The sequence below is a fragment of the Sturnira hondurensis genome, unplaced genomic scaffold, assembly GCF_014824575.4.
Source record: "Sturnira hondurensis isolate 20B ecotype Veracruz unplaced genomic scaffold, ASM1482457v3 Scaffold0002640, whole genome shotgun sequence".
Taxonomy (NCBI): domain Eukaryota; kingdom Metazoa; phylum Chordata; class Mammalia; order Chiroptera; family Phyllostomidae; genus Sturnira; species Sturnira hondurensis.
The window spans coordinates 3,463,983-3,491,705 of NW_028075271.1; the positions used below are offsets into that span (position 1 = coordinate 3,463,983).

Here is a 27,723-nt window from a genome sequence, read left to right on the forward strand (position 1 = left end):
GGTATGGGGCTCCCTCCTCTGATTTGACTATAACCCCCTCCTTAGAGTGTGGAATGAAGAAGTGATTCAACGGATGCTCAATGCAGAAAGTGAAAGGCTGGCAGACAGGGCAGGGCTAGGGCCCACGGTTTCCCGTTCTATCAAGTTCGGGCCGATGCAAAGTCTAGGAAATGGGAGAGGAGAGGTCCTCCTGTCAAACTGAGGAGCTGTGTGCCTTGTCGCTGTGACACGCTTCTCAGTCAACAGGTTCCCCACACTGTGGCAAAGGCCTGGGCGATCTGGTCAGGGACAGCAGGGCTGGACGGCTAGTTTGACTTCTTTGACCTCCTTGGGGCAAAGCCTCAAACTGAGCATGGCTGTAAGGGCTGAAAATGAACTTGAATCCAGTTGATGGATATTTATGATGCACGACTGCATTAGGGAGCAGTTTAAAATCGTAAAATTAATGCGAACGGTCTGTTACAGTGCAAAATCTCCACCTGCCCTTTTGTCTGAGACTCTCCTCCTTTTTTCTTATGTGAAAATTTTTAATACTGAAATTTAGAATTTAAGTATAAAATGCCTTCCTCCTTCCCTCCCTCCCTTCTCTCTCCTTTCCCTTTCTCTCCATTTATATTTGGAGATTAAAATGAATTAAGGCTGCAGTTTTTTGTTTTCTTTTGATTAAGAGACACTTTGGATTTGATTTCTAACCTGTGGCATACTCTTGAGAGATTTCTCAGACGGTCACCAAGATTGTTGGACTAACCTTTGAATGTTGAAATCATACAAAGAATGAGAGTAATCATACAAGAATGAGAGTAAGGATAAATAATATGCAAGAAGTAGATGGGTAAGCCCCCAGGGTCAGGGAGAGTGCCAGGTAAAGTCAAAGTGTACGAGGTCAATGACACTACAGGCCTTTATGGGTTTGTGGCTTTAGACCCAAGCATCCTCTGCTCACTTGCCACGTCCCATTGTGATGGTCCGCCGTTCCTCCTGATGACAGAGTGGAACAGCTAAGGGATCAATGGTTTGTGGAAGAGTTTCCCTAACTATTGTACTACAAAGGGCAAGCACTCACGTGGGAAGCATCTGGTGACGTGCCGGAGAATGTCCAGGAATTCTTCCCCAGTTTAGTCGGCGAGGCCTGTGTTATGTTTCAAAAAGAGACCCCGGTTTGTAAACATTTCACAGTAATATCAGTGTATTGGTGGTGGGTTTTGCCATCTCCCGGACCTCCCAATGTCCCCCAGACCTATGGCTTATTAGATTCAATGAGAGGTTCAGAGAGAGAACAGTGAGGTCCCCGAATGGGCGGCCAGTCTGGGACACAGAACAAAGGCCATGCACTAAAGAGCTAGAAGTCAATGGGACCGAAGAAATTCAGAAAACAAAGACACCAGCACAGAAATGCCTATTGCACACTAAGAATCATTTTTCTTTTTCTTTTTCTTTTTTTTACATCTTATTCCTAAAGTAATATATCTAAACCTACATTAATTATATAGCTATGTACAGTATTTAGAAGTTGTTTTCTATAGCACTTTTGTACATGCTGGGTATTAGCACTAACTGCAACAGAAAATAATCACATAAGGCAGATGTATGTACAGTGTGTCATCTGGGCCTCGCCTGGGTTCTACCCCGCAATGGCTGCCCGGGCAGCGCCTCCCCCTGGACATGGGGCGTGTGGGGGTCTGTGCTCTGTGTCTCGCTGCACGGATGGGGAGGGCCGGAGACCTGACATGTGTCCCAGGCCCAGTCTGTGACCCGCTCCTCTGAGGGAGCTGCTGTGGTGTGACACGTGCAGGCTTCGACCTCTAGGAGGTGGGCGCGGGGCGTTTGGGGCAGGGACAGGCACCTTGCACCTTCCGTGCCTCCGAGTCTGCTCGTTGGTCTGAGTGACTGAGACCGGGCAGGTGGATATTTTACACCTTGAAGATCTGATTTCTGGTAATCCCCAAATTAAATGTGAATGAAGAATGAAGTAGGAGAGACAGAAAAGCAAGAGGATGAGAGACAAGGACAGGCTGTGGGGACGGGAGAGGGAGCGGCCCAGCGGGGGCTACACTTTGGACTCGCTCTCTAGGTTGGCCACGTCACCATTCCTTTCCGTTTGCTCCTCCAGGTTCTTTTCTTCCTCTTCAGTCTCCAGTTCTGCATGTTGGTTGAGTTTGCTGGACACAGACCAACTGAGGGGCAGCTCTGCCCTGCTGGCCAGCTCGGCCAGCTCTTTGGCACTGAGGGAGGGCGTGCTGGTCTCGTAGGTCTCGTGGAAGCTGTTGTAGTCGACTTCGTAGAAGCCGTCCTCCAGCGTCAGGACCGGCGTGAACCGGTAGCCCCACAGGATCTCGCTGGTGACGTAGGAGCTCCGAGCTTGGCACGTCATCCCTGCGGGGAGAAGAGCAGAGGCGTTAGTGTGCACGCGAGTGGGCTCTCCACCCCCTCAGGCCCTCGGTGGGCTGGGCAAGGCGGCTGCCTGCAGCTCTTCCCAGGGCGACCTGCACAGGGCGGCGGGACGAGGGGGTGTTGTTCGTGGTGTAGACACGTGCTAACATGCATGCGAGCCCGTGGGGGAGACCTCAGACCTCCCCGTGTGGTTTAGGGGAGCAGAGTGAGAGTTCCGGGTCCTGCCTGGCTGCGCACAAACACACAGGGCACAGGTGCACATGCCCAGTTGTGCACACTCCTGTGCTTGTGTCCTGTCTGCTCTTTGCTCTGGGTGAGCCCCGAGGTCACGACTCTGACCTTCCCTTGCTTTGCCCGAGTCCCACCAGGACTGGAGTGCTCGGTCACACCCTTAGATGAAGCGTGCGTGGAACTACACCTCAGATGCCCTGTCCCTGGAGGCCACGCGCCGCTGTGACTCTCCCAGTGCCATGCCTTGCAGGCCATGCCTGTGGCCCCCACAGGAGGCTGAAGGGATGCGCCCCGATTCACCTTCCCTGGGCCCCAGAGGCAGTAGCTTGGACTGTGCAGCAGTGCAGCCCCCCAAACACCTCTTCTCTTCTTAAACATCAGCGGCCTTTTCCCGGTTGCACGCAGAAACGCCGGGTGAGCGCCTGGCGGCCCGGAGGTGGAGCAGCTTCTTGTAAATGGGAAGTGATAGAATGAGGGGATCCCACCGTCCCTTTCGCAAAGAAAAAGAGGCACCAGGCCTGGTGCAAAGCATGGGGACGCAGTGGGTGTGCTTCCCCAGAAACTTCTGGTCAAACTTCTCGGGACACGGACGCATCCAGAGTCACTGCGCTGCCCTGTCAGTGGGGACGTCCCGTTCCTGGGGCGAGCGCGTCTCTCAGGCACCCGCGAAAAACTTTCATATCTTTGAACCAGAAGTAAACAATAAACTTGTAGGTAGGAAAATGTTAACGTACTCATCTTTATACTAATCCAGTTGTTAAATGTAATAAAATTCACATTTTTAAAAACAGTATGTTTTTTTAAAGATTATATTTATATTTTAGAGAGAGGGGAATGAAGGGAGAAAGAGAGGGAGAGAAACATCAATGTGTGGTTGCCTCTTATGTGCCCGCCTTGTGGACCTGGCTCACAACACAGGCATGTGTCCTGACCGGGAATCGAACTGGCGACCCTTTGGTTTGCAGCCTGCACTCAATCCACTTAGCCACACTGCTCGCCACCTTCAGATCCCTTGTGACCACTGGTGGTATGACTCAATGTCCCTATGGGGTCAATTCTCTCTGCTGGGCCCTTCTCTGGGGGTCGTCTTGGTGCTGTGTTTCCTTCGGGCCCCAGGGAGGAGCCCCAGGGAGCACTGGGGATGGCCCTGCCCTGCCCTGCCCTGCTGGAAGGTCCGGGGGAACAGCAAGAGGCGCTTCTGTGGTTAAGGAGGCAGATGGTACTCCTGCCCTGGTCCCCGCCCTGCCTTCCTCCATAGGACAAGGGCTCCGAGAGCTCCACTCACCCTCTCTGCACCCCCGATCAGTCCCCACTTGCTCGGGACTTGGAAGTTCCCTGAGCAAATGGCCCTGATGTGGCTCCCAAGGCCTGCACAGCCTTGATTCTCAGAGTTGGTGGTATGGGCTATGGGGGGACCTGGGCGTACCTGCCCAGGTGAGTGCACATGCCCCAGGGTCCCCCACTGGCTGGTGAGCGATGGAATGAGAGAGAGTTGTGTGTCCTGGGGGCTCCCTGGGGCTCTGAGGAGCCCCGATGAACCTGGGGGTAAGTGGGGAAGCGCCTCTGAGATGGGGGACCTTCTCCCTGTCCCCAGGGAGTAGCAGCACAGAAGCCTGCCCAAGCTGGTGGGGAACTGTGCCCTCTTCCCCTTCCTTTAAAGGGATCTGTCCCCAGGGCTAGGGTCTGTCAGGGTGGCTATGAAGAACCTGGGGGACCCCTGATTTTCTGCGTTTGGTGAAAATCATTCTCCTCTACGTTTGCCCTGCCGTTCCAGGTGGAAAGACAGCACAGCCCTGTGAACTCTGGGTCCCACGCGTCGTTCCCATGGCTGTTCCTCGGGCTGGCAAAGTGCTTGCCGGGTGGGGATTTGATCCAGATCTGGTGGTGGAGCTGGGCCGGCTCAAGTCTCGAGGCTCATCTTTCTGACCCGGGTGTTTTCTCTTAAGGGGAGGCCCTGCCCCTGCAAACACTTACAGGTGGTTTACAGTGGCTTCATTACTCCTGGAGCCGTTGCCGTGGACGGGTGGGGCTGGGGGCAGAGCTCTCCACGGAACAGGCCGGGGAACCGATTTCACGGCGGCCTTGGCGCGACCCAGACACTCACTCTAGGGATGAAGTGCAAAATGAGAGCGAGAGCGGAGCATCGCCAGCGTATGGCAGGAATGCGCAGCGAGCTAAACGAAGAGCCAGAGCGTGTGGTCCCGAGGACAAGCATGACATTGCAATTCAGTTCGGACGAGGAAACCAAGAGCTCCTGGAAACGCCTTCACGGGCGTGCGGGCCTCCGTCCAGTTGCTGCGGCCGCACAGCCACTTGAAATGGGCCCCATGCATCTCCGGTGCTGGTCGTGGGAGAAGAGCGTTTCATCTGCTAGGATGTGCAGCAGGTGGACGGCAGTGACGCCGGTGTGCGACTTCCCGGTGGTGGGCAAAGCCCTGCGGGAGCGGGCGGTGGTGACGGAGAGATTCGTTTCTGCTTGTCTGCAGGATGGATGGACCTGCCCCCCTCTGCCGCCTGCTGTCCAAATGCAGGGTGACCCACGCCTCCAAGCTGCCTGCATTCAGTCCCAGGTTTCGGACTGAGTGTCCCCCCCCGCCCCCCATGCCAGGGGAACCCCTCCGTCCCGGGCAAACCTGGACATGGGCCATCCTGGTCCACACGTCGGCCAGGTGATCCTTTTAAACGCACATTGCCTCTCATCACACCTCCCTTCATCCCTCCATGGCTGGGTCCTTAGGGAGGTCTGGAGAGCCTCGGGTCCACCTGCCAGGGGGCGTCAGGGGGCATCAGGCAGGCCGGCTCGGCGCTGCTGTGGGCCCTGGGCCCAGTTGACACGCCTCACACCACTTTCTACAGGTCTCCCTTGGACTGAGCTCCGAGCCCCGACGGACCGTGTTCTGTGTCTGACAATACTCAGTGTCCAGTCGACGTTTGAACTAACGGTCAGGGCAACCCCCAGAGTCCTTTCCCTTATCTGGACTTCCAGAGATGATGGCTCTACATGGGGGATACAAACACCACACAGATTACACCTCAGAAAGGAAGGAATAAAGTTGGGGGCTGTTTTTCAGCAAGTGACTGCACTGATTTTAGCCACTGTCTGGCCCCGTGTGCCCTCTCGGGCGGGCTGTGTGGCTGCTGTACCACGAGGTGGCGCTCGCGGTCGCCTGGCTGCTTTCTGGCCTCCTCGGACTGCGCTGCACTGGGCAGGAGCTCGGGCAGTCACCGCAGGGTGTCAATGCAGACGCCTGGAGGGAAGCTACTGTAGCCGGGCACTTCGGGCTGCCTCTCGGGTCCTGGGGTCTCGACACCTCTGTGAGGGGCAGCTCCTCGATCTTTCCCGGGACCCCGGCTTTGGGAGGGGAGGCGGCCTCAGGCCCTGGGTGCCTCCGCTCTGCCCCAACCTGAGAGCAGTCCCCACCTGCGAGGAGAGGGTATGTGATAGGAGTGGACATCTCAATGGGCCAGCTCTGGAGCTGCCACAGGGGCCTTTGCTTCTCCTGGAAGCCATGTCAGACCAGCGAGCAGACATCCTTGCACTGGGGAAAGAATTCGGAGGTTTGCCTGTAAATAGTCTGTTGTTGTGTTCCCGCGATCCCCAAGCTCCTATTGCTAGAGTCATTTTTAGGGCGAATGTGCTGAGTCCCCACGTCTGTGGGAGGCTGGCGCATCTGTTGGGCGTTCCTTATGGAGTGTGGCTGTTCTCCCTCGGCCTGGTCCCCGGGTCAGCAGGAGCGGCAGCCCGGGTGCTGGCTGAACATGCAGAGCCCAGACCTCCAAAGTTAGAGGCTGTGTCCCCACAGGGGCCGTGGACACCTGAAAACTGGATGAGCGTTGGCAGGGGTCCCATGGTCGGAGGGTAGTGAGCAAGGCTGGTGGGGTCTGCAGCCGGGGGAACGGACTCTGGGTCCACTGCTAAGAGGAGCCGCTGAGGGGCCTTCCTCCGGGAGTGGCCCTGTCCTGGGTGCGTGTGTTGTGACTTCAGGGAGCAAGTGGTCAGGAGGTGGGGCGGGCGCTCAGCTCCCAAGGGCAGGCCCTGTGGTTTGCCCATCCTTGTGCCCTGATACTGGCCCGTCGCAGGCACCGGGTGCGTTGCGTAGAATGGAGTGTGACTGCCGACCAAGTGCCCTGTGGAAGGCCCAGGGGGAGCGCCAGGGCCCTGGACAGGTGTTACGGGTGCTGAGCAGCTGGGGTCAGCCTGGGTCACCGGCTCTTCGGCGAAGGGGCTGAATGAATGAAGTCAGAGAGGTGGGCCTCCCTCCAGAGCAGCGGTTCTTAGTGGGGCCACTTTGCCTGCCAGGGACAGTGGCCATGTCTGAAGACACTTTTGACTGGGAGAGGCGGTGGGTGTGGAGGCCAGGGATGCTGCAGAACCCCTACAGTGCACAGGACAGCCCTGCCGCGAAGACACCCCTGCCAGCAGTGCCAGGGTGGAAGAGCAGGAGAGAAAGCTGTGTTCCTCCTGCCAGCGTTGTGGGAGGTTTCTGGTCTCACGTGGCTCTGCGTCCCCTTCATGACCTCCACTGTTCCCAGTGCCGGGACCTGAGACCTCATAGGAGTGTCTGTAGTTCTGGTCCCAGTTGACTGTGGGGACAGGACTCCTGACCGGGCTGACATTGTGCATGGGAGCTCTCACAGTCCAGTGGCAAAAATCCGTAATTGGTTCAAGTCTCGCCTCCCAGATGCCTCACAGTGGCCTAAGGCAAGCTTCCACCTGCCTTAGCGTGGTAGCCTGGGCCGGGGGTGGGAGAGGGCTCTGGTAAACGCAGCTCGGAGACAATGGCTTTTCCATGGCAACAGCTCAGAGCTGGGAGAGCAGTCCCTGCCCACCCCATCCTGCTGTGCACTGGGCATGTGCAGGCCTCCGTGTCCCACCCAGAGAGCAAGTTGGCCGAGAGAGTTCATTTCCAATCCTTCGGGGGACAATCAGTGAAAACAATCTCAAATAGCACTACTTTGCCCGAGAGAACCAAATCCTTGGGGCCGCAAAAATTCCAGTGCCTTTTCCTTTCTCCTGTTCCTTCCGTTCTTCCTCCTCCCTTGTTGTCATCATTGTATTAAAAATGATGCTTGTTTTTCATAGGGTTTTATCCTGACTAGGCTATTTTCCATAACATTCTTCCTTAGTAAATTTCTCTAGACTATATAGTTAATCTTATTTTTTTGACTATTGAGAGCTCCGTGAGATCAGAAGCTGTGTCTCTTCATCTGTCCATCTACCCAACTCCTCATCCACCCAACCATCATCCACCTGCCTGTCCGTCCACTGAGCCGTCCATCCCACCACCATCTATCCACGCACCCACCCAGCTGACCTCAACCTGTTCACCTACTCACCCATCCATGCGCTCATTCATCCAGCCAGCCAACAACCCATCCGTCCACCTGTCCACCCATCTACTCGCCAGCCCCTGTTCGGAGTGCCTGCTGTCTGCCCAGCCCGCAGGTCTCACTCTCACGGAGGGGTCCTTCTGATGGAGCCGAGACACCCCCACTATGAAGTGTTAAATGCGATTTGAGCGGTGTGTACAAGAAGTCCTGTGGGACCAGAGAGAAGCTGCCGGCGAAGTGGGGTGCAGGCAGGGAGATCTCGAAGAGGAGGGGGCTTGTCAGAAGAGCCTGGGAGGGTAAGTGCAGGACGGTGGGACCAGAGTTTATCTCGAGGAGCAGCGAGTGGGCGGAGTGTGGGGACTGAGACAAGGGCCACCGAAGTGAAGGTGGGGGCCAGGGGTGCTGCTGCCCAGGTATGTTAGGTCCACAGTGTGACCCAGGAACACCCAGCTCGGCAGCTCCTGCTTCCTGACCTATGACAAGACACGTTTGTTGTTCTCGGCCACTACGTTGTGTAACAATGGACACAAGCTCCGTGCCCTTGGACCAGTCATTGCATGTCCTGCGGCTCTTGTCACCCGTGACGTGGGGGTGAGGACGTTGTCCGCGTCTCAGGAGACCAGTGAGGGTTGTGTGGTTAACGCCTACGAAGTGCTAAGAGCGGGCCCAGCTGCGGGAAGGCCGGGTAAGTGTTAGTTTGCACTGTCACCGTGGGAATTGCGCAAACCTGGGCGAAGGTGCCACAGAAGACAGGGGAAGAAAGAGGCGGAGCTCTTGCTGAGTGAGTGGACGGCGGAAATCAGCACTCGCCGTGACCGTGTGGCGGGCTCTGCCGCTCTAAATTCAGCGCCGGGGGTGGGGTGTTCATGGGCCCACGAGGGCAGGAGTGAGGAACTGACCTGTCCTGGTGTGGGAGGACCTTGTGTGTCCCCGGGCATGCAGGGAGCCCAGCACCAGCTCATCTTGGGACCCCTTTTGTGGTGACTCACTGTGTCACACTCTTTCTGATATATAGCAAGAATCCTCTATATTAACCTTAGAAAGTTTTATCAACTCTCGTAACTCATTTTTAAATCTACCGAGAGTGCCCGTGAGCCCCGACCACGCTGGTTTTGTTAAAACCCTACCTGACCGCAGGCAGGTGTTTGGATGTCCATGAATGAAGAACAGTGAGTTAGGCATTTTTTTTCCTATTGAGACAAAAGCTCGATTTGTAGATCCTGTTCCCCTTTTTTCTCATGTTTTACCTACTTTTCAGAATTACAGATAAACAACAGCCGGTTTATTCGTTGTTGGTGACTCATATTTTCCCGTTTGGACTGTAAAAGGTTCTTTAGACTCCAACTCACAGAAATTCCTAAGAAAGCAAGCCCTCATGAGGCCGAGTGGAGGGAACCACGTGGTCAAGAGGGAGTGACCTGTGCGAAGGCGATGGAGCGCTTCTCCCCACAGCCTGGGGGACCTGGGTGAGGAGCCAGGGCCCAGGCCAGCAGCTGGCTGTGGGGGGTCTCAGGGGCGCCTGTGGGAAGGGCAGCGGGACTGACGGCAGCACTGTTCCGGCTTCAGATGTGTTCCACTGCTGTGCGCAGGGCGCGCCACTTCTGCCCTCCAGAGGGACTGTTCCTCATACTTGTGCTTCCTAGGACCCTCTGGCCTGAGTCACCCCTGTCCCTCATACCAAAGTTTTGAGACTGTGCCAACATCCAAGGGTACTCAATGCCCGAGCCACAGAACAGCTGACTGGCCAACCCTGGGCTGCACGTGGCCACCGTTGAAACTGGGGTGTCCACACTGGGATGGTTCATTGTATGAGCCGCGGGGGAGGCCAGATATTTGGCTGAACAGCACTCGGGGTGTGTCTGAGGCTGTTTCTGGGTAAGGGTAGAGTCTGAACTGGGGACTGAGTGGAGACTGCCCTCTCGCATGTGTGGGGCGACACCCAGCCACTGAGGGCGGGACTCGGACAGGACGGTGAGGCGCGAGGGCGTCTGTTCCCCTGCCTGTCTCTGAGCTAGGACATTGGTCTTTTGTCCCAGGATTGAACTGAGTTGGGAACCTAGAACTATCGGCTTTCCTGGGTCTCCGGCTTGCCACCTGCAGATTTGGGGCTTCTTGGCCCCGTTCAATGTGTGAGCCAGCTCCTTACGGCCAATCTCTCTCTCCGTTTCTATCACTGCCATTTCTGTCTTCGTATCCTGCCCCTCTGACGAGTCCAGACCATTACCCTTTCTGCTGAGGACCTGCGGCCACCATCTTCATGACCCTTCATGGAACCCACCGCCCCTCCCTGACCCCCCGACCCGCATGTCTGGCGTCTCACTGCTGGCCGGAGGTCCTCGTTGGCTGTGGAGGGAGCTATGACCCTAGAGCTGACGGCAAGGTTTCGAATCTGACTGTTAGATATCGAGGAGGGAAGCCGAGGACCCCCAGCCCCAGTCAGAAGTAGCTGTGCCGTGGTCCGAAATGCCTCCTGCCTCTTCAGCTCTCCGGGGCTCCAGAGTTCCTAGGCCTCCTTTTTCCTGGGTTTCACTTGTTGTCAGCGACTTGAAGCTCTTCTGCAAGGGGAGGAGGGTTCCGAAGGCGCAGGTGGGGATGCTGCGACCCGATGCGGGCCACCTAGAAACAGCCAGCCGGTGATCTGACAACTTCCCACTCTTCCCGACGGGCCCTTTTCTTCATCCTCCGTGGGGAACTCTTGGGTGGGTTTTGGCCTGAGAAGACAGTGACAGGTGCCCGTTGGTGAATTCTGCACAGGATCCTGCCTGTCCTGAGCCAAATGGAAACCTGTGATTTGATCGGAAGCTCCTGGCTTCTCGCTGACCAGTGCCCAGAGCGCTCACTTCCTTAGGGCTGTCTGTGCCGAGTCAGGCTCTCCGTAAGGCTTTTCATTCCGAGAGGAGAAGCCTTTCTCTCCACGAATGTGTACATGGCTGGCGAATTACACCAGTGAAGTCCGTTGGCAATAGCAAGCAGAGAAGGGGGAGAGGGAGTGACTGAGACCAAGTTTTCTGAAGGTCAAGGCTCTGGGCGGCCACCAAGGCCTGCCGAGACCCCACCCTGGAGCTGCCATGCAGGCCGAGGTCGGGTGTGCGGTGCCTGTCCCCACTGACCGAAGGAGGGGACAGCCACCTGCTGCTGCCTTTCTTCATTAAGGGAGAGAGGTCAGGGGTGCCACGTGCTGGGGACTGCCCTGGGCCTCTGCTTTGGGGTCCGCTCACTCCACCGATGCTGTGTGTTTAGAGCGGGTCTGTGGTCACAGACCCGGCAGCTTCCGACATCAGAGAGTTAATCTCTCTCCCATCTGGGGGTCAGAAGTCCGAAACCACAGTGTCCACGGGCCTCGCTCCCTCCGAAGGCTTCGGGGAGGGTCCTTCCTGCCTCTTCCAGCTTCTGGTGGCTCCTGACACTCCTCGGCTTGTGGCTGCAACACTCCAGTCTCTGCCTCCATCTTCACGTGGTACTTTCCTCTGTGTCTTCTCTTCTGTCTCCTGTAAGGATACTCGTCACAGGATGTAGGGGTCACCTGGGTAATCAGGGTGGTCTCATCTCGAAACTCTTAGTTATCTGCAAAGACCCTTTTCGCAACAAGGTCACACTCAGCGGTGCTGGATATGAACCTATGGGGGCCACCCATCACCCACCTACAGATGGGTTGGTGCCTGGGCGGGGACCAGAGTGTTCCATCTGTCCCTGCAGCCTGCGGGGAAGGTGATGCATTTCTAGGGCTGGGGGTGGGGCGGGGAGCAGAGGCAGGGCTCCGGGGCTCACCCCCGAGCCCTCTCCTGCTGCTCTCCACTCCTGGTGTCTGGCTAGGGAAGCACTCCTGGGGAGGACGTCTGCTGCATCCCATCACCACCCTGATTGGCATCCTAATTCCTCCAGTTGTGTGTTCCCGGAGGGAGGCAGCCAGCTACAGAACACCACCAAGCACGCACCCAGAAGCGCACAGCAAGCCCCGCAGGAAAAACAGATCTGCAGGAAAAGAGGAAGCGAAGCCCGCAAGCGTGGCTTTCCCGGTGACAGATGCGGCTGCCGGCAGCCGTGCGATGTGGTGGCCGAGATGCCTCTGTTCCCGGAGGGGTTTTCGAGATTCTTGCTCTTTTAAAAACAGCATTTAAAGAGAGCGGCTTTGACTCCGTCAGTCCTTCCTCAGGGTTCCCTGTATGGTCACCTCTCTCCTCTCCCACTTGCTCCTCCTCTCCACCCGGTGGCTTCTCTACGCTTTGTTAGCCTGGGGCGTGTGGCACTTCCCACGGAGGCCCCTCGGCGTGGCGCAGAAAGGCCCTCTGCACGGCGCCTTCTCCACAGGCAAACAAACGGGTCTGCAGTCGTGAATAAGGAATCATCGAGCTTCCCTCTGACCATTGTGGTAGTTTGCTAGGGTTGCCATAGCAACGCACAGACTGGATGCCTGAACGCTGGAGACCCTTTGCCTCGAGTTCTGGAGGCCGGAGTCTGAGGTCGAGGGGCTGGCGGTTGGTTCCTTCTGAGAGAAGCTGCTCAGGCCTCTCCCTGGCTTCCGAGGGTTGGCTGGCGGTCTGCAGTGTCCCCCCATCTCTGCCTTCTTCCTCACACGGTGTCCTCCTGGAGCCTGTGTCTGTCTCCAAGTCCCCCTGACTGTAAGGAGAACCGTCACCACGGACTAGGGTCCACCCCACTCCATTGCCTCATCTTAACTGGTCACATCTGCAATGACCTCATCTTAACTGGTCACATCTGCAATGACCTTATTTCCAGATAATGCAAACTTCTCAGGTGCCAGGGGCTAGGAGTGCGCCCTACGGCTTTGGGGGGGTGCAGTTCCACAGTGTCCACTGTGAGCCATTGTGCGGGCAGAGGCAGCTTGGGGGAGCTGAGACTGAAACTGGACACAGTCACGGTGGCCCAAAGGTCAGGAATGTGCATCGGCTTTTGTTTTCTTTTGCCGAAGAGGGTCAGAGTGCAAAGCTGACGAGAGGCAAGGGGTTACTGAGCGGACAGCGTATGGACAGTCGGTCGGTCATTGGCTGCACAGTGCGGCTGGCTCCCGGCCGAGTGCAGCTGGACGGAAGATCGCAGTTTAAAGTTCGGCTGTGAAAGGACTACGAGAAAACACGGCCGAGTTACTTTATGTTCAGTAATACTGGGGTAGGGAGGCCTCTTCCTGTCACACGAGCTATTTCTATCTTCCTGGAACATAAACATTCCAGTGACATAAAGCGGAGAGCTCTTACAGGGAAACACTGATAAGTGTCGAGATATCAAGTGCAAACATTCTGCAGGCAAAAGATTAGGAGAAAACCAGCTACCAGGAACAAAGAAAACCGTGAGATAAAGGACAGACTGTGAAAAAAGTTTGCAAAACATATCATGGACACAGGGCCAGTTTCCTTCATGTGGAACAGGCCTTTCCAAATCGGTAAGAGAAAGCTGAAAATCCATGAGCGAAAACAGGCGCAGGGCAGGAAAAGAAACGCCAGTCCACGGGTTGAAAGATGCGGCACCACGCTCTGAGCTGTCCGCATCCAGTGTGGGTGGAAGTGAGTTTCCGCAGCAGGGCCCCTGGGGAGGGAGGCGGGAAGGCTCCTCGGCCTGCGCAGGGCGATTCCCCAGCGTCTTTAAAAGCAAACTGTGCACATCCATGCGTATCCTACAAATGTCACTTCTGAGAAGCCAGCCCACGGGCATCGAATTCCTCAACGTGTTGCTGGCTATAGGAAAAAAACGTAGGAAGCTCTCTAAAAACCCGTCAGTAGAGCACTCATTATATGAAGGTACAGCCCCAACATAGAGTATTATTTTGTAGTTTGGAAGAATATGTTAGTGGGTTAATGAAGATTTATAGTATATATTACATTAAAAAAGCCTTAACCATGGGGAAAACGTGTGTTCTCATCTGTGTAATAAATGCATTCATATTCGTACGTGTGGACGCACGCTTGGACACTTCTGGAAGGGGTACAAGTGAGCGGCAGTCTGTCCAGGGGTGGGATGGGGAACAGAGGAGGGGAGGGGGTGGGTTTTCCATGATATATTCTTTTATACCATTCGAATTTCTTACCATGTACGAGTATTACTTTTAATGTGAAAACATCGAAGTTATAATGAGAGAAATGAACAAGAAGTTGGTTCTTCCCTGGCAATAAGGAGGTTTCGCCCTGGGCTCCTCTGAGGAGCTTTCCCTTGATACACAGTTGAGGTCAGTGGCTGGCAAAATCAAATCACTTTAGACTGAAGTAAATAGAGGGGACTCATCACCCAAGTCAAGTTGGCCACACAGTTGGCGGATTAGGTGCTATCCTCTGGGACAGCATAGAACTGCTATGATTTTTAAAAATATACATAGAATCTGGTGTTTCCAGTTTGTGACCTGCATGTGTCCCCTCTCCTGTTTGATACTAATCAGGACACAGGTGTAGACATGGACCTTGGTGGCTGACATGGGCCTCCAACTCCTGGACACCCAGGTGCCCGGACATAGACCTGACAGGTAGGGGAGGGGGTGGTGTGAAAAGGAGAGCTGAGGCCGGTGGCGTGGCCTGGGCCCAGCGAGAGTGCAGGCCATTCCTGAAGGTGTGCGGACTTCGGCTCTCAAGAGACCCTCTGCCAAATAAAGGTCCCTTCTGGGGACAGTGAGGCCCAGAGTGACGCATGGGTGGTGTCACAGCTGGTTGGTGCAGGAGCTCTGCCCTCCGGGTCATGCTGTCCTCTCACTGAGCCCTGGCCCCTAGGAACCTGGAAGGATGGTGGCCAGGAGAGCAGTCACTGCCTGCTCACTCTGGGGAGCCTGCACCCAAGGGTCCTAGAAGGGCAGGGTGCCCAGAGCATCCTTCCAAGACACAGGGAGGCACCTTAGGGCCGAGGGCATAGTTCACTCACCTTAGTTAAAAAATGGCCCAGGCCCTTGGAGATGCTTGGGTTAGGGCAGCGGAGCAGGAGGCCCTTCCCCTGGGACAGCCTGGGCTGGGACAATGGGCTGCTGGGAGCCAGGGAGGCTAGGAGGGGGCCCCACCAATATCTCAGCAGTGTGGGAACATGCCGCAGGATGGGTTTTCCAGATAACCAAGACTCCCCCCTTCAAACTGCAGTATAAACAGACACTTCTCAGGTGAGGCCAGAGAACTTTGTACATTGTGGCCAGTGCTTCCTTTTCTCTGCAAGCAGACTACGCTCGGTGTCACCAAAGCGTCTTTGTGCCGTCCTGCTGGATACTCAGATAGGGTTCTGTCCCTCAGCACAAAGCCAGACTCAACTCTCACTGCTGTCGATGCGTCCCTTCCAGCCAACCCATGTCCTCTCTTCATTTGCTGCTTCCAGTCTTCCCTGGTTGGGGGATCCAGTCCCCTGAGCTTGCTAGGATTTCGTATCAGGAAAGAAAGAAGCAGGTTCTGTGGATCTTCACGTGAGTAGTTACTGGGCTGAGATGCATGGTGTTTAATGAACAGACATGTGGCGTCTTTCACGGCTACATTTTTCTCTTCACATTTGGGTCAAGTGGCCAGATAAACAAGGGCCAGATGATCACAAAGGTTTTTTTTTTTTGTAGCATATTCAGTGATTCTGAATGACTTGAAATGATTGTGTTCCCGAGTCCTACCATCCACGATGGAAGGCGCCCCCCCCTGTCTGACCAGTTGCAGGTATGAAACACCTGAACGGGAAGTAAAGACTCAGCACTCTTCTGTGTGGCCGATTCATTTGTAAACACTTGGCAGACAGGTGCTTCTTCTCCTCGCAAAGACAATTTTAGCACCGAGGGTTCTGACACACTTGGATTCCAGGAGATGGGTTCCCGGCTCCTTTTGTTCAGATTCCATGTAAAGGAAGAGCTGCCAGCTAATAAGGAGGACAAGCGCTCTTGTCTAACAGGACGTTTTTAGAAGTTTGGACCATCTGCCATCTTCCAGGTGAGTAGAAGCGACCTTTTTTTCTCGATTGTCTACTACAGATTCTATGCTAGGGTCTTCTACGTCCTTGGTAATCACCCAAACCAAGCTGGACAGGTACCAGCCCTTCCCCTCAGGCAGAGGAACTGTGGTCCAGGTAAACTGGATGTCCTGGCCAAGGTCAAGAGCAGCAGGGTCAAGACATGAGCACGTCTGCTGATCACAAGCCCAGGGCTTTGCCTGGAGAACTTCACATGCTTTCTCCACCTTATCAGCGGGTAACGTCATCCAGTGCTGGTGACGGACACTCTCCCTGAGCAACTGCAGNCCTAGGGTCTTCTACGTCCTTGGTAATCACCCAAACCAAGCTGGGCAGGTACCAGCCCTTCCCCTCAGGCAGAGGAACTGTGGTCCAGGTAAACTGGATGTCCTGGCCAAGGTCAAGAGCAGCAGGGTCAAGACATGAGCACGTCTGCTGATCACAAGCCCAGGGCTTTGCCTGGAGAACCTCACATGCTTTCTCCGCCTTATCAGCGGGTAACGTCATCCAGTGCTGGTGACGGACACTCTCCCTGAGCAACTGCAGTCAGCCCCTCCGAACCCTCTGTGCCTCTGCGTCGCCCGATTCTGTCGAAAGTCCTGCGAAGTCTGTTTAGCCAGAATCCCCCGCCCTCCATATCCAATCACCATAAGCACATAATTGGGGTCCTCACCCTCCACCATTCCCCAGGGGATGTCTGCTGACCCCAGCCTGCCTCAGCAAGGGTCCTGTTAGGTCAGTTTAGCCAGAATCCCCCAACCCCCGATGTTTCCTCTCAGTGTTTCTTTATTCCCTGGCACCCCTCACCGACCTCTGCTGTGTTTGGAACCATGCCCAGCTGGGTACTGCGGTCTCTCCCCACGAATGCAACAGTTCCTGGTTAAAATCTGCCTTTACTGCTTGAACTGCTGTCAGGTTCATTTTTCCCTTTACGCGGGACAGGCCTGTGATGTTGAATTCTAATGATCAAGGAGGCGGGAGGAGGAATGTGGGTGCCTGATATTGCTCCTTAATAAGACCTGTCTGTGCAGATACTTGGCTGGAAACCAGACTGGGTTGCATAGTAAGTATTTTCTCTTGGTGTCGCTGTTTTGGAAAAGGTGTTTCATAGGCACAGTGACATTATGGGTGGGAGCGTTGGCTAAAGTATCAGATCCAAAGAGAGCAAGGCAGAGGTCGAGTGGGAAACTCTTTGCATATGTGTTGAACTAACATAATTCAATTGTTGTGAAGATATCATTAAATATATGTATCATGGATATATCTGCATGTGTATGCTTGCATGCATATATGTATATAGTATCCAAAGTTGTATGTACACATTCAGTTATATAACATATATGTGCATGCATTTTCTTGAAAGTGTACTTAAGTGAGAAGTCTCCATGTGCCGAAGAGCTGCCAGGGTCTACAGCTTTTAAAAAGCGATGTCCTTCTAGTGACAGGGCCCTAGTAATGAGGAAAACAACGCTCACCTACTCTCCCCCATGCCCTTAGGGAGGTGGGATCTTGATGAATTTTCTGCTCTGGAATCACTTCAAAATTACAAATATACAAAGGTCTGATGGGTTATAAAAGTGGAGGGTGACAAGAAAAACCGGTAGGCAAAGTGTGTTTTCCTTTTCTTCTCATTTCCCCCTTCAAATGGCTTCCACCCTGGGTTTCTCTTTCCTCTGAAGGGCTCAGTGTTCTCATGCTTCCCCTGTTCCCTAAGCCTCCCAGGAAGGAGGCATTTATAGCACAGGTTGGATCTCTTAGGGTGTTACTCATCTGCCCATCCATCCACCCTCCGCCCCTGGTTCTCATACACAGACTCTCAGTAGGGCCCTCCCCTCTTCCCCTCCCTCCCTTGCCCCCTCGATTTAATGACCTGTTGGTAAGAACGTGGTTGGCACTGAGTGTCAGAATGCCATACTGTGCTGTTTGAACCTCACATGGATTGTGTTGGTCTTTTAGGAATCTCATGTCAGGCACCGGGAATTGGGCGGGGGCTCCTTTCCTCACCCATTTCATGCACGTCAGGGAGGAGCAGCCCCTCCCCATCGTCAAGGCTGTCTTGGGTCTCAGGCCGAGCCTAAGGTTGGCTCTCGGATGGCCAGGCCAGCAGGGTATGCTTCACTGAGGGCACACGTGCTGTATCCTCAGGGGACTTAATTGTGGACGAGCGCCTTGGAAAGGTGAGAGCCGTCCCTGCCACCAGCTCGTGATCGTCCTCACAGAAACCCTTTCCTTCTCAATATAGTGTCATGCAATGAAAATTGCACTTAATCAACATGTTGCAAATTACTTTAAAATATCCATGCACATGAAAACTGACCAATGACCATGATTTATACGTCACCATCACGAACTATTCCATATCCAGAGGTTATGAACTATTCCATATCCAGAGGTTTATCATTTTCCATTAAAAATTGTTTTACATTCAGTGCTTTTCACTACAACATGTACCCGATGGTAGCCATTTTCCCCTTGAATCTTGTTTAAATTCATAAAAGTTCAAGGACTGCCTACCATGGACCTATAATAAAATCTCTTTGCATTGAAATAATGGGGCACCCTATGGGGGTTTCTTTTGCATTTTTAAAATATATTTTATTGATTATACTACTATAGGTGTCCTATTTTTTCTCTCCTTTACTCCCCTCTGCCATGTACACCCCCTCCCACCATCATTCCCCCACATTAGTTCATGTCTATGGGCTGTACATGTAAGTTCTTTGGCTTCTCCATTTCTCATACTATTCTTAACCTCCCCCTGTCTATTTTGTACCCACCATTTATGCATCTTATTCCCTGTATCTTTCCCCCATCCTCCCTCCCCTTCCCCACTGATAACCCTCCAGGTGATCTCCATTTCTGTGAATTTGTTCCTGTTGTAGTTGTTTGCTTAGTTTTGGGGGGATTTTTTTAGGTTCTGTTGTTGATAGTTGTGAGTTTGTTGTCATTTTACTATTTGTATTTTTGATCTTCTTCTTTTCTTAGATAAGTCCCTTTAACATTTTATATAATTAGGGCTTGGTGATGATGAAGTCCTTTAACTTGACCTTATCTGAGAAGCACTTTATCTGCCTTCCATTCTAAATGATAGCTTTGCTGGATAGAGCAATCTTGGATGTAGGTCCTTGCCTTTCATGGATTTGAATCCTTTTCAGCCTCTTCTTGCCTGTGAGGTTTCTTTTGAGAAGTCAGCTGATAGTATTATGGGAACTTCTTTGTAGGTAACTGTCTCCTTTTCTCTTGCTGTTTTTAAGATTCTCTCCTTCTCTTTAATCTTGACTAATGTAATTATGATGTGCCTTGGTGTGTGCTTCCTTGGATCCAAATTCTTTGGGACTCTCTGAGCTTCCTGGACTTCCTGGAAGTCTATTTCCTTTGCCAGATTGGGGAAGTTCTCCTTTATTATGTTTTCAAATGAGTTTTCAATTTCTTGCTCTTCCTCTTCTCCTTCTGGCACCCTTATGATTCGGATGTTGGAACATTTAAAGTTGTCCTGGAGGTTCCTAAGCCTCCCCTCATATTTTTGAGTTTTTCTTTCTGCATTCTGTTCTGGTTCAATTATTTATTTCTTCCTTCTGGTCTAAACCATTGATTTGAGCCCTGGGTTCCTTCCCTTCACTGTTGGTTCCCTGTATATTTTTCTTTATTTCTCTTTTCATAGTCTTCACTTTTTCCTCTATTTTGAGACTATACTCAACCATTTCTGTGAGCATCCTGATTACCAGTGTTCTGAACTCTGCATCTGATAGGTTGGCTATCTATTCATTGCTTCGTTCTACTTTTTTCTGGAGCTTTGATCTGTTCTTTCATCTGGGCTCTGTTTTTTGTCTCAGCATAGTAAGCCATGTCTCAGCATTTTGTCTGTTACATAGTAAGGGGTGGAGCCATAGGTATTTTCCAGGGCGGGGCAACTCATGTTGCTGTGTTGTGCAGCTGTGTGTGTGGGTGGGGTTTAAGAAGAGACAATGGCACTTGCTTAGCTCTCTGCCAGCTTTCAGTCACTTCCCCCACTGCCCACAAGCAAATTGGGCCCTTCTGGTGCTGATTCCCAGGTGAGTGGTTTGTGTATGTTCTAGGACCTTGTGGGTCTCTCCAATGATCTATCCCATGAGGCTGAGTTTCTCCCCACGGGCGGTAACCCCCACAGGTGTTTTCAGTCAGAGGTTTTGAGGCTTTATTTCCCTGCGCTGAAGCCCTGGGTTGTGTGTTCTGTCTCACTCCCCAGTTGTTCCTCCCAGTTTATCCGCACGCAAATACAGAACCACCTGCTCTGCCAGCCGCCACCTTGCTGTGAGTCCTCTCCACCCAGCTGCCTGTCTGTGCCCCTCCTACTGGGCTGGATGAATGTTTCTTCTTTAACTCCTTGGTTGTCTGACTTCCATACAGTTTGATTTTCTGTTGGTTCTGTTTTTTTTTGTTGTTCTTTTGGTTGTGTGAGGAAGCATAGTATATTAGTATATCTATCTATGCTTCCACCATGTCTGGAAGTCATAAGTTTTCGACTTCAGCAGCTGTCTATATGTCTTTGTACTTATATCAGGCATTTGTAGGACAAAAAGTCTTTTGCTGTGGGAGTCTTAGGAAACCTCAAGATTTTTGAACTTTCCAAAGGCCTGTAAATACAGTCCTGAATTCTGGAGACAGCGCCACAGTTACTGAGAATGGCATCCAGCCCAGTTAATTGTCTCTGGCTGCACTCAGGGCACAAAGATTAATTTTTAAAAATCCTAAATCAAAATGGACCATAAGCATGCATAGATCAAAGTAATGTGTTCATTGGTGCACCTTCAGTTTCTTTTCAATTTCAAGCCAAGCATGCCCCAGCCACCCCCGTGACGAGGAAGGGTCAGATGGGGCGTTGTGTGGTGGGTCTCCGAGGGGTTTACTGGCCCATCGAACCGCTGCAGGCAGCTGGCCGGGTTTGGAGGATGGGGAGGGCTCACCTTGTGCTCTCTACTGTTAAATTTCTGACTCTTGGCCTTCAATGGGAGTCAAGAGTTGGGCCACCAGACTGGATTCTGACTGCTGGCTTCACTCGGGCCCTGTGGAGCCCGAGAATTCTTGCTGGAAGCTGGAAGGAGGTGATGCCCATGGGATGGGAGCACCTGCTGAACCTGACTGCTGAGATCTCCACGTGGGTGTCCTGTTCCACACCTGATTCTCAATTCTGCCTCTGGCGGCAGCCACCTCCACCCACTCACCCTCAGCCAGCTGCGTTTGCTGTTTTCAGCACCAGCTGAACCCCGATCACAGTAGTGGGGTGTAGTGGGGGGCGGCTGGAGACCACGTGGCGGGGGTGGGTTCTGTGCAGTTGCCAGCACACCTGTGCTCCCTGGAAGGCACAGCCATCGGAGCCCCGTGCACCTTATAGGGCCCATTAACAGCGGAGGTCACCTGAACGTATTTATTCATTGAATGCAGTTTTGCTATGATCTACGACTTTGGATCAGACGCCTCTTTTGAGATGTTTCACTGTGTAATTAAAAAAAGATTTCTGTAACCTCAGCTGATGGCCTGTTTACTCGAGTCAGTTTTTGATGGGAGATGCATCCTGACACAGTTTGATAGTCGCTTGGGGTTTCTGGCAAAGGAATTTGATACGTGTCCACTTCCAGGGGGTAGAGGCGTCGAGTGTCACCTCTGTTTCCAGTTAACTTTTGCGTTTCAATTTCCTCTCCTCTTGCTTTTGAGAAATAAATGAAATGCCCTCTTAAATAAATTACCCTCTTTCAGAGTAATTTCCGATGAGCTGCATGCAGAGTTTGGAGTGTGTTCAATACTCATCGATTTAAAGTAGACAGAGAGCAAGTAGAATCTTTCCAGCCGCACCAACCCCAGTTCCCACACTTACTGGTTGTAGCATCGTATCTGTCTCCCCGAGTTCCCCTTAGTAGAACGATCTGAAAGGCGACGGGAATGTGGGGGTCCATATGGATCACGTCTTGAGTAGACACAGTGTATTCTCTCGGTCCAGACAAGACTCTGGGCTCCACGGTCAAGTCCTCCCCTCTCTCTGAAGTGCAGAGTTTGGGCCCTGGCTGCGCCGTTGAACAGGAAGATGGGCGAGCACCTACAAGTCACCTCAGACACCGGTACCTTGACGTTCTCCAAGAAACAGGTTGCCTGTTGCGATCCACCATCACCCAGCAACATGCCAAGGAGACATCTGTTTAGCTCAAGTGTCTACAGTCTCTTCCCTCAAGTTTAATGATTTAGTTACAGTTAGGATAAAAGAGCTGCATTGGATATGGTAAGTTTTACTCGGTATAGATATCAAGAAGGGTAACTTCATATACGGCTTTACTTGTGCTGTAAATAACTACGATGAGACCAATTCTAAGCAGCCCTGTAACAGATGTCTCACTAGTGACTAGCTGCTCTCTGTAAGCAGCTAGTTTTGTCTCTACCTTGTTTTCCAGAGTTTATTAGAAGGGTTAATGGGTAGGGAGAAGTAGTTTCCTAATAGTCTCTATTTTGACAAGAAAGTAACAACATTAATCCAATCTGGAAATCTATCAGATCAACTATTTAAGTGCCACAATTTCCCCTCCTGAAGTAGATGGTCCCTAGTGCTATGTTGCTGGTATTTCCTTGCTTCTCGAAGGCAGACTGGTGTTTTACACGGTACTTAAGCAATGACTAGTCTGAAGACATCTAAGCAGGTGTTTGAACACCGTTGTCCCTTAATTAATGTCACCAAATGAGTGATGGTGTCTCAACGTCCTTTGAGAAGGAGGGCACCCGGGGGTGTGCCTGAACTGCAGAAAGAAACACGTAGCTCCAAACTATGATGGACGAGTCCACAAGGCGGAATTCTGGGGGGAGGCTTGGAAATGACAGTCACCATCCAAATGGCCAAGTCCTGTGGGCAGGAAGGGGTCTAAGGGGAGATGTGCTGCACGGCTTTGGGGCAGGACGGGAGCTGGGCAGGATGGTGATGTTCTGCAGGTGGGAGCTCTGCCTGGGGCACTGGGACTTTGTGCTGGGTGGCAAATTCACCTCCGAGAACCTGCAGCCCTCGGACAATAGTAGGCAGGAGGGATTGTGGGAGGGGGTGACACAGCACAGCTGATAGTGCAGAATGAGTCAATAGGTGGTTCTGGATTAAAAGCAGAGACGCCACTCAATGAATTGGAATGGAGTTCACAGACTTAATGAACCACGCTATGTGCTGTGCCAGCCCCTGGAAGCACAGCATCCTTCCTCCCAGAGGGGCACAAAATTCACTGCAGAGAAGTTTCCCGAAGGAGAAAGGCCCAAGCTGGGGAACGGGGGGACGTGCCCTGGACTGCAGCCTCGGTAGCTGCACACCCCCCAGCTCTTCCTGAAGGCACTTTCTGTGAAGATGATGACTGGCCCCATGGATACTGCTAGTCAGTGCTTCTCCCCAGGACGGCGACGCTGCACCTGCACGCAGGTGCCTCACCTTGCCACCCGGGAGGGCTCTGTTAGCAACGCCCCACCCAGACGGTCCATTGAAGAGAGGGGGGCTGTGGGAGGCCTTGGGGGAAGAGACGATGACGCATTCTAGGGTTCTTCCTCACTGCCTGATTATGCAACAATGAGCCAAGTTTTAGTGCAGTTTGCTTTACGTAATTTTAGATAAAGTACAGTTAATGCCATAGGCGTGCTCTTCACTTACTCTGTCCCACCCCAGGGATCGGCGGGGTCCGAGTTCCAGCTGTTGCTGGAGCGTGGGCATTGCTGTGAAGCCTGCACACCGCGAGTGAGGATGGAAACCCGGGTGAGCTCTCATCACTCGGGCTTGGTCCACAGGCTGTGAGTGTAGAGTTTCTACAGTGTGATAGACCTCTGTCCCCTCAGGTCCTTGGGTCGACGCCCTAGACCCCACTGTGACTGCTCCTGGAGACAGGCCTACACGGGCACAGTACAGGGCACTGAAGCCTGAGGGTGGGCCCTAATCCAAGGGGACTGGTGTCCTTGTAAGAAGAGGAAGAGAGCTCTCCCAGCCCATGAGGAGGAAAAGCTGCCTTGGCCGGGTGGAGCGTCGTCCTGCAAACTGAAATGTTGCAGGTTTGATCCTGGTCAGGACACACACCTAGGTTGCAGGTTTGATCCCCGATGCCCAGTTGGGGTGGATACGGGAGGCAGCTGATCGATATTGCTCCCGCATTGATGTTTCTCTCTCTCTCCCCCTTCTCCTTTCTCCAAAATTAATAAACATATCCTTGGGTGAGGATTAAAAATGAAAAAAAGAGAAAAAGGAAATGGGAGAGTCAATGCAAACACTTGTGAAATGGAAAAAGCTGCCATTCTGGTGCTCTTTTCCCTTAAAATGTGAAGTTGATAATCCTACTGTTTACTGATGAATCTCTGCTTTGAACGAAAGTTCAGTTTCAGCTCTTGCTCAAAGGCCAGGAACCCTCTGCACCCTATTCTGTCCTCTCCTTCTCGAGGGATGCACATGCAAAGTGCATGCAAATGATTTCATCTCTCGGATCTTGGCGGCGACCAGGCTGTAGGGCGTGTTTGGCCAGGAGTGGAGAGGAGAGCCGGGTACCTGCTGTCCCCTCTCCACCATTTAAAATGTTCCCTTCATGCCCACCAGTCCATTTTGGATTGTAGTAATCTGTTTTTATGTCAGTCACATCCAATAGGGCAGGGGAGGGCTAAAAGTGCTTTTGACATTTTTAAATGGATGGGAGGAAAAAAACCCTGCCAATGAAGAATAATATTTTATGACATGGAAAAATTAGTGTTCCCTAGTGTCCATAAATAACATTTTACTGGGACAGAGCCACGCTCATTTGTAAACTTTAGCCTGTGGCCCCTCAAGCTGGCGGGTTTGCGTCATTGTGAGAAGAGCCGTTACAAAGTCTGGATACCCACCACCTGGCCCTTTCGGTGGAAACATTTGCCAACCTGGCTGCCGCGTAAGTTCCTCAGGGGCGGGGCTGCTCCTCTGACTTTGCAGGACGTCCGGGCTCCCGCCCGCCAGGGACTGTGCAGAGGACCAGGCCAGACGGCGCACAGGCGTATTTCTGGTCGGCGCAGCCTCCTGTGTGACAGCACCAGATCCCGGGGCCAGTTTGCCCTTAGGGTCTGGGCTGTAAACGACCCGTATTTCTTTGGGATGGAGTTTATAAGATGCGTGGTGGTTATCGGATGGAAAAGGATCCTGGAGCATAAACAGGCTCTTTGAATAAAACACGTCTTTAATTTTCAAATTAAACGATGGAATGGCCTCGCAGCGAAGGCAGGAGTAGCTCCTGGTGGATGGAGACAGCATGGTGCCGGTGAAAAGGCCACGGGGAGTCTGCCGCACCTTTGGGAAGGCCAGCCGCTGCGTTTTCAAACACCACGTAGGCATTCTTGTCTTTTCGTGAGCACTCACCAAGTGCCAGACTGTGCTCAATGTTGGGAATAAAGAAATGACTGGCATAATTTCATCCTCAAAAACGTACAGCCTGCGCGGGCACCAGCAGTGGGGGTAGGCACCGCAGAGATTTGCAGAAACGCGGGGAGGCTGAGTGGCGTCATGAGAGGCTGCGTTCCCAGGAGGTCTGGGGTGCGAGCAGGAGTTACCAGAGGGTTTTCTGGGTGGGGACTGCATCACGGCACAGGGGCAGGCCAGACGCAGAATCACCGGGGGTGTGGTCAGGTAGTGCAGCAGCAGGTGCACTCGGAGAGAGGGACAAGGGCACCCAGACCGGTGGCATGACTGCCACATGCGAAGGAGCTTGGTCTGTTTTCTTCAGCCCCTTTGAGGTCACTGAGCATGTTTGAGCCGGGGAGCGAGGGGACAGGATCCGTAGGTAACGAGGTTTATTTGGACAGCTGCGAGGAGGAGACCTTGAGAAAAGAGAGTCTGTAGTTGGGGCAGCCGGTGTGGAAGGGGCGCCACAGTCCAGGGGAGAGTGGGAACCCGTGCCGCGGCCAGGCGCTGGAGTGGGGAGGAGGCTGAGACACCGAGACAGGGATGCATTGGGGCCCAAGTGCAGCCAGGGCTGCTCCGGAGCCTCACGCAGGCTGTCCACGGCACAGCGGCTACCTCTAAGGGCCGGGAGGCCGCCGTGATGGTACAGATTTGTGGATTCATCACAAATACACAAGTTCCCAGCAGATGGCAGTAGAGCGTGTTGAGGAGGCCAGCCTTTTTCCCTCCTGTGCACCAAGGAGCTCTACCCGGTAGCAGCACCCGGCACCTGGGGAGATGGCTGGGAGTGAGGAGGCTACAGAGCCCAAGGGAGGGGAGAGCTCCAGGTGGCGGCGAAGTTTCTGACCCGGGCCACTGGGAAACTGGCGGTCCCACTCATCAAGGGGTGCAACGCAGGAGAGCGGGCCACTTTGAGGGTGACAGTTAGCTGACTGGGTCTCAGCTCAGAGGACATGTGCTGGGCTGCACCTGGGGGTCCCTCTGCATACCTATAGGAGTTGGTGCCAAGAGGCAGGTATGGGCCGCTTTGGGAGGAAGGAAGAGTACGGAAGGAGGTGCTGAGAACCCAGGACAGACCCCCTGGAAGGTTTTCACTGGGTGTGGGGATGGGGGCCGGCGGAGTCAAAGGAAGCCTAGGGGACTGGAAACGGCTGGTCAGAACCAACCGCTGGAGTGATTCCTAAGGTCAGGAGCAGGAAGCTTCAGGCTGATCCAGACCAGGCTATTTCTTTTTCCCGATTTTAAATGACTCTAGACTTTCCCTAGTGCTTACAAGGCCAATCTAGTTTGTGATTATATATGATATTGCACTCATTCCTTCTTCTGATTATTTATTCTGCGCCTACATGTGTATCCAGGGCCTGCTGTGGTCCAGGAACTCCTGCAGGTGCCGAGAGTGTAGCGAAGAGCAGGATCAGACACAGCTGTCACGGAGCTTGTAGGCTAGTGGTTAACGAACAAGTTAACAAGGTAACATCAGCTGGTGACCAGTTCCCCACAGCGTGATCAGTGCACAGTGATGGGTTTGGTTTCTGTTGGGTGGCCCGAGGAGACTTCTCTGTGTGAGAGCTCTGTGCTCAGAATGGAAAACCTGTGCGGCCACAGCGAGTCAGGTGGGAACGTGGGCGGAGGGGAAAGCCTGGGCTCAGGTGGGAGGCAGGCCGAGGGCCCTGGGGCTGCAGCAGGGAGCCTGGGTTTTCCAGGTGTGGCGGGGAGCCCCGGAGAGTGTAAGCATGGGCAGGACTCGCTCTCGTTTGCATTTCATGAAGATCCCTCTGGCTGCTGTGTGCAAATGGACTTTTGTACAGGGGGGTCAGTGTAAAGCAGAGAGACACAATTGGATGCCATTGCTTCCACGTTACGGCGACTGATTCTGGGCTGGTCACCAGAGACAGACATATTTTGGAAGCCATATCAATAGGACATCAGGAATGTAAGGAAATGAGAGGACTTAAGGATGGTGCTGCAGTTTGGACGTAAGTCACTGCATGGTCAATGAGGACATTTATGAACATGGGGAAGACAGAGACGGGAACAGATTCTAAGGGGTTCTCAGTCTCCGGTCTCTGCTTGAACTATGCTAGTGGGACAAGCTTGTTAGTCATCTAAACAGGCGCACCAACTACGCAGCTGGGTTTCCGAGTGCAGAGCTCAGGGCAGAAGTTAGGACCAGAGGTAGAAACTTTGTCACACGCAGAAAAGATGGCCATTGAAGCCGAGGGCCTGGCTGGAAATGGGGGAGATGACTCTCAATGGGACGAGCCGGCAGTTCTGGGGAGATGAGAACCAGCCTGCAGGGGAGGAGGGGAAGAGCTTTCATGGAAGAAGAGGGCAGCAGAGGCAGAGAAGGAAACCGGGGAAGAGCAGGTAGGGAAGGAGGCAGTGGTCAGCTGTGCCAATGTGGTGGGGCCACGTAGGACAGGGACTCAGGGGTGGCCTTGCAGTCGTCATCGGGAGGGACATTGTTG

At 53.3% G+C, this 27,723-nt stretch overlaps 1 protein-coding gene across 1 annotated transcript in view; it reads right to left on the bottom strand.

Moving 5' to 3' along the window:
* Positions 1-1,417: 1,417 nt before the first annotated feature.
* KCNJ6 (potassium inwardly rectifying channel subfamily J member 6) overlaps positions 1,418-27,723 on the bottom strand; it is a 185,584-nt gene continuing 159,278 nt past the window's right edge. The window contains exon 4 of the mRNA XM_037040636.1: positions 1,418-2,373. Coding sequence (XP_036896531.1) covers positions 2,048-2,373 — 326 coding nt within the window. The 3' untranslated portion in view covers positions 1,418-2,047. The remainder of the gene's footprint in view (positions 2,374-27,723) is intronic.